We start from the raw sequence: 7,250 nt of genomic DNA on the forward strand, positions 1-7,250 counted from the left end.
AGGGAGGGAGGGAGGGAGGGAGGGAGGGAGGGAGGGACAGAGAAAGAGAGAGACAGAGAGAGACAGAGAGATAGACAGAGAGAGGTGGTATTCACTCTAAGGATGACTGAAGATGCCATTCATAAAGAAGACCAGACTACTGATGATGGGAGAGAAAATTTTTATTTTAATATATATATATATATATATATATATATATATATATATATATAATTTGTTTATGTCTTGGTGTTTTGAGATAGGGTTTCTTCGTGTATCCCTGTCTGTCCTGGAACTCCCTCTGCAGACAAGGCTGGGCTTAAATCCATAGAGATCTGCCTGTCTCTGCCTCCTGTGACCTGGGATTAAAGGTGTGTGCTACCACTGCCTGTCTTTAACTTCCTTTATAAGAAAAGGAATCTGGCATTTCCATGAGTGACATTAAATTTTATCTCTTTTCTTTTCAATATGAAAATACTATGTCCAACCATTTTTCAGCTGTGGACAGCAATTGGGGATTTGGAATGGGGAACTAGTTCAGTAGCTGCAGTGTTTCATTTATGTCCCGTTCTTCTATGGCTGGACTTGAGAGTAGGCACTCTGAGGACGTCCATTCCTGTGGCTGAGGTTGGCCATGGTGTCTGGCTTGGGCTTAGGTAGGAATGGAGAAGCACAGCCAAGGCTTGAGGCCCAGTTCCGAAGAATAGATTATGAGAAGAGGATTCCTTGGTATTGATTATTAGGGGAGCACTTCTAGTAGAAAATGAGGAAGGATCTGGGGAGCAAAGCAGAGTAGTGAGGTAATCTCACTCCTCTCATCTGAGAGGGAAGTGGAGCTTGAGTTCAGGCGCTGCTCTGCTGTCCTCTGCACTTACACGCTGCCTAAAGGAGGGTGATGGGTTGGAAGAGAGAAGAGGTCCCGGAGGTTCCCGTTCTTTAATTTTTAAAAGCAAAACAGTTTAGGATCCTAAAGACAGTCAGCTGCCAACAGCCTCAGGTAGGGTAGTTAAAAGTCAGGCATCTAGAAAAGGTGAGGGAACTGACTACTCTTAATTTCATTTGTATCTTAACATCTTAACATTTACAATGTAAATGTGTTTAGAAGTGAGCCATGTGTTATAAGATGACAGGCAGATTATATATATATATGATATAGATATAGATAGATAGATAGATAGATAGATAGATAGATAGATAGATAGATAGATGGTAGATTGGATAGATGATAAATAGAGGAAAGATACAGGGACAGACAAATAGATGATAGACAGATGATAGACAGATAGATAAGAATATCATATAAAGAGCTTATCTCTGACTTACTACATGTACTACCTTTTCTATTGCTGTGATAAAACATCATAACCAAGGCATCTTATAGAAGAGTGTTTTGGGCGTAAGATTCCAGGGGAGTAAGAGTCCAAACAACACAGCACGCAGCACGTGTGGCAACTAGAGCAGAAGCTGAACCACAAATGTGAAACGCAGAGAACGACCGAGAAAGGGTGTGAGCTCTCCAAGACCACTTCCAGTGACACATTACTTCCAGAAAGGTCCCAACCCCTAAATCTCCCCAGCCACTGCCTCCAACTGGGGACTAAACGCTCAAACCTTGTAGTCTATGGTAGACATCCTCATTCAAACCACCACACCAAGATTTTGAGTTTTTTAGTTTTTAGTGTGAAGATAATTTGTCCAGATAATCCAATGTTCACAGCAGTTTTTTTGAGACACGTAAGCAGTATTGCAAAAGCAAAGCACTCACACTTACCTAGCATCCAGCAGCCTTGAAGAGTTTGCATGATTTCTGTCCCTTTCCTGTGACTTCTTTTTTTTTTTTTATTGGATGTTTTATTTACATTTCCTATGTTGTCCCCTTATCCCATCCCCCACCCACCCCGGAACCCCCAATCCCCTCACCCCTCCTCCTTCTTCTCTGTGGATGTAACCTCTATCTAACTCCCCCCCACTCCCACCTCCCCACCCTCAAAATTCCCACCCCCTGGGGCATCCAGCCTTCATGAGGTCAAGGTTCTCTTCTTCCACCTATGCCCAGCAGGGCCCTCCACTCTTACATATTCAGCTGAAGCCCTGGATCCCCCCCCAAGTGCTCCCAGGCTGGTGGTTTAGACCCTGGGAGCTGTGGTTGGTTGGTATTATTGTTCTCCTCATGGTGCCGCAAATCCTTTCAGCTCCTTCAGTCTTCACTCTAACTCCTCTATTGAGAAACCCATGATCAGTTCAATGGTTAGTTGTGAGCATCTGCCTCTGAATATGTCAGACTCTTGAAGACCTCTGAGGAGACATCCATATCAGGCTCTTATCAGCATGCACTTCCTGACTTCCACATCAGCATCTACCTTTGGTGACTGCACATGGGATGGATACTCAGGTGGAAAGGTCTTCAGATGGCCCCTCCTTCAGTTTTTGTCCCTCGCTTTGTCTCCATATTTGCTCCCTTGAGTATTTTGTTGCTCCTTCTAAGAAGGACCGAATCACCCCCACTTGGTCTTCCTTCTTTATGGGCTTCATGTGGCCTGTGAGCTGCATCTTGGGCATTTCAAGGTTCTGGGCTAATATCCAATAATCAGTGAGTGAATACCATGTGTCTTCTTTTGTGATTGGCTTACCTCACTCAGGATGATAATTTCTAGTTCCATCCACTTACCTAGGAACCTCTCGAATTCATTGTTTTTAATAGCTGAGTAATACTCCATTGTGTAAATGTACCACATTTTTTGAATCCATTCCTCAGTTGAAGGACATCTGGGTTCTTTCCAGCTCCTGGCTATTATAAATAGAGCTGCTATGAACATAGTTGAGCATATGTCCTTATTATACGTTCGAGCATCTTCTGGGTATATGCCTAGGAGTGGTATAGCTGGATCCTCGGGTAATGCTATGTCCAATTTTCTGAGGAACCGCCACACTGATTTCCAAAGTGGTTGCACCATCTTTCAGTCCCTCCAACAATGGAGGAGTGTTTCTCTTTCTCCACACCCTCGCCAGCATCTACTATCACCTGAGTTTTTAATCTTAGCCATTCTGACTGGTGTGAGATGGAATCTCAGGGTTGTTTTGATTTGCATTTCCCTGACGACTAAGGATGCTGAGCATTTCTTTAGGTGCTTCTCAGCCATTCGAGTTTCTTCCGTTGAAAATTCAGCATTTTCAACAAATGGTGCTGGTTCAACTGGAGGACAACATGTAGAAGAATGAAAATTGATCGATTCTTATCCCCTTGTACAAAGCTCAAATCTAAGTGGATAAAGGACCTCCACATAAAACCAGATACACTGAAACTAATAGAAGAGAAGGTGGGGAAAAGCCTCGAATACTTGGGCACAGGGGAAAAGTTCCTGAACAGAACTCCAATGGCATATGCTCTAAGATCGAGAATTGACAAATGGGACTTCATAAAATTGCAAAGTTTCTGTAAGGCAAAGGACACTGTCAATAGGACAAAACGACAACCAACATATTGGGAAAAGATCTTTACCAATCCTAAATCTGATAGAGGGCTAATATCCAATATATACAAAGAACTCAAGAAATTAGACTCCAGACAACCAAATTACCCTATTAAAAAATGGGGTATAGAGCTTAACAAAGAATTTTCTTTTTTTTTTAAGCACAATTGTAATAAGTACTTTCCCCTGAGAGAGTTAACAGCTCTTGACAAAAAAAACCTGATTGAAATCAATAACTGGGAACAAACTCCAGCCATTAGAAGCAAGTTGCATGGCTGTTAGATGGGGCTCAAAATGTGAGGCCCCATTTGAGAGTCATAGATGAAACTTTAGAAGGAGACCAATATACGAGCCTGGTGACTTTTGTGTAGAAACATTTGGCATTGCAGAATCACATTCAGAGAGGATACATCGATTTAGCTAGCGTTGGAAGTTAGTCAGGTGGGTTAGTGAAGGGACAAGAAGTTAAATGAGTGAGATTTTTGCAGGTAAATGAATAAAGTCATTGTACCATGGAATCTAACCTTAAAATACTAGGTTACTGAAGAATTGGCAGTTGTGAGGTCTTCATGTGGACAAGTCACTGATAATTTGGACAGAAGAGACAAATGAGCAGATGTTGATGGACAGAGGCAGAATCCTTGGGATTGAGACTGAGGAGCGATTGCTCTTGCAGATGGTAGAATCAAAGATAGGTCCTTGAGGAGAGGTGTCAACTCTGAGCCAGAGGGAAAGAGCCCCAAGGCTCACAAGGTAGAAGGCAGGAGAGGAAAGAATATTCCGTACTGTTACAAGAACAACGGGAATGGGAGTCTTAAAGTTTTAGACTCCTGATTAATTAACTAAAAATGTGAGGATAAGAGTGAGGTGAGATGTCATAAATTCACAGTCAAGTGATACGGAAGTGCTTGGGAAATGTGGTACTTAGGATTAGGTATAATGAATATCTTACTGACAAAAGCATTTCATTTCCTTTTGTATCCCATATTTAGAAAGGCAACAAGTGAAAAAGGTTTATGGTTCCTCTTCCTGAAGTCAAGATCCCTCATGATTGATAATCTAAATCTCTACTGTTATTAAAGAGACTAATTTTAAATCTAAAAAAAAATGTAATAAAACCTTTATCATATTTAAATATGTCAAGAAAATATCCTGAATCTGAGCCATGGTTCTCTATTTTCAGTCTTTCATGGAAATAGTTAGCTGTGTCCTACCCTTTATTCCCATAAGAGTAGAATTCCAATATTGTAACCCATGGTCTTTGGACTCTAGCAGAGGAATTGGGAGAAAACTTCATCCACAGAGGAACAAGGTTATCCTAGACTAGAATAAGCAGAGTTCCTATTCATTCAGATTATAATACATGCCTCATCTCAGAGTTACATAGAATCTCCAGTTCCTTGTTTTAACCTCATGACTGTCTGAACAACTATAAGAAAGAGTCAATATATTTTATTTTTTCAAAATATTGTCAGCTATTTTGTCTGTCTACTCACACTACTGTAACTCAGCACCTCCTTTAAATTACTAGAAGCTCACAGCACATGGTAACTGAAGAAGGGAGGTGGAGGGGTCCTAGAAGGGGCATGGTTTTGACATTTCTGAGACCAGACCTCTTTCTACCTCTTCACTGGCTTGATTTTTGTTTTGTTCTTTTGTTTTGTTTCCTTCCCTGCTGAGTGAACCCAGGGCCCCAAGCACGTGAAACATGTCCTTTATCATTGAGCTATACCCCCAGCCGTTAAATTAGTTTTTAATACTCTGTTTCCTCATTTATTAAATGTGACCATTTGTTACTATACTATGAATTAGTCATATAAGAAAATAAAAATTTTATAAAAAAATAAAAGAATACTAAAAGTATTCTTTATAAAAGATAATAAAGTATATTGGAATATGGTCTGTAAGCCTACTGGAATCATTGGGTAAAATTTTTTTTGACTAGAGAGAAAGTACCAGCAGTTTTAGTGTTTTTGTTTGGACTGGTCCTAGTGGCTACAGTTATTGCTATCAAGGTAGAAGGCTTTTACATAGTGATCAGTTCTGACACTTAACCTGAAAAGCTAAAAGGTTTTCTACTGGTCCTACATGTTTAAACTCAAAAAAAATGAGCAAGGAATCTTGCCAGATGCATGACTCAACAGTGGCTTGCTGTTTCAGGTTGGAATTGTACAGTATGGACAGAATGTTACCCATGAGTTCAACCTCAATACATATTCATCGACAGAAGAGGTCCTTGTGGCAGCAAACAAAATAGAACGACAGCATGGCCTCCAAACGATGACAGCCCTGGGAATAGACACAGCCAGGTATGGATTACAAATCCTATTGGTAACACTTCATAGGTGTAGCTTCTGACATTCCTAGACGACTGACTCTTACAGCAAAACTTCCTTTGGCTCTTGCAACCGTTCTTTCTCCTCTTCTGCAATGTTCCTGAGCCTTAAGCACAGGAGTTGTTTTGTAGCTGTATCCATTGGTCAGACCTGAAAACATACATACAAGTAACATTATGCAGACTGAGCAGGATTTCTTTTTTTTTTTAAAGAGAGAGAGAGAAAGAGAGAGAGAGAGAGTTTGTGTGTGTGTGTGTGTGTGTGTGTATAACAGCAATTAATGAAAAAAAGAGATCAAGAGTTTGAAAGAGGTTTAAGAGGGTATATGGGAGGATTTGGAAAGGGAAGGGAGAAGTGATGGATTTATATTAAAATCTCAAAAATAAAAGAAAAAGTAAAAATAAATAATACAAAAGACTATGCAGCACAACAGCCAGCTAGCTTAGCCTTTTGAGGTTTGACTCAATGTTTACCTTGACAACACTCAATATCATATTTCTTTTCAAATTCCATTAAAAAGACTTGCTACTAGACAATCACTTTGGACCGTAATATAGTCACATGACTCTGCTTTTTCTCTTTTTCTTTCACTTCAAGGATCTCACTGATGGTGAATCAATTAAAACTTAACAATTAATCAATTAAAACTTAATTAATCAATTAAAAGCTTAACAATAGTCTCTCATTATGTTGCTATGAACCGACGCTTGATATTCAATCTTGTTTCCATTTGATTTTTTAATTTAATTTCTAGGCATATCAATGAATGGATTAAAATATAGTCCATGTCTACTCATTTTATATTTTCTATCATGGTCTTGTATCTCTAGCACTTGGTACAGCATTTTGGTAATTTTCATTTAGGTGTGTGTGTGTGTGTGTGTATGTGTGTGTGTGTTGGAAATAAGGTAATAAAGTCAAGAGACTAGTGAAAATGAAGCAGTTTTTAATATACTATTCTGCAGAAAGGGATGCTAGCATACAGAGAAGGCAAATCTGGCCAGCATGCTGATTTGGAACAAGTCATTCATTTTTAAAATCTTCCCAAAATGCCCCAAATTCCTATTGTCTTCTCCTACAGATCAGGAAGGCACCCCTCTCAAACTGCACATTTTATTGGCCTGGGACACAAGGCTCTGTACAGTAAACAACCTGAGGGTTGTAACTATTCCCAGCCCACCGCACCCCACCCCTCCCCAAAGCACCCCACCCCTCCCCAAAGCACCTCACCCCTCCCCACCAAACCCCACCCCTCCCCACTTTTCTGATCCGGAGCCTGCTTGTAACTACTACCTCTTAGAGTTGTGAGACAAGCAGATGCCAGATGCCAATGGGGGAGAGACAGGCCTAACAGCTCCTATAACTCTGATGATCCGTAACAAATAGATTCCCTCCTCCGACCCCAGGGCTGTTCTGCGTGTGTGTGTGTGTGTGTGTGTGTGTGTGTGTGTGTGTGTGTGTGTGT

The 7,250-nt window shown here is 40.6% G+C and overlaps 1 protein-coding gene across 1 annotated transcript in view; it reads left to right on the top strand.

The window, feature by feature from the left end:
* Itga1 (integrin subunit alpha 1) overlaps positions 1-7,250 on the top strand; it is a 150,277-nt gene that overhangs the window by 81,522 nt on the left and 61,505 nt on the right. The window contains exon 7 of the mRNA XM_028783268.1: positions 5,610-5,758. Coding sequence (XP_028639101.1) covers positions 5,610-5,758 — 149 coding nt within the window. The remainder of the gene's footprint in view (positions 1-5,609; positions 5,759-7,250) is intronic.

The sequence above is a fragment of the Grammomys surdaster genome, unplaced genomic scaffold, assembly GCF_004785775.1.
Source record: "Grammomys surdaster isolate TR1022 unplaced genomic scaffold, NIH_TR_1.0 99, whole genome shotgun sequence".
Taxonomy (NCBI): Eukaryota; Metazoa; Chordata; class Mammalia; order Rodentia; family Muridae; genus Grammomys; species Grammomys surdaster.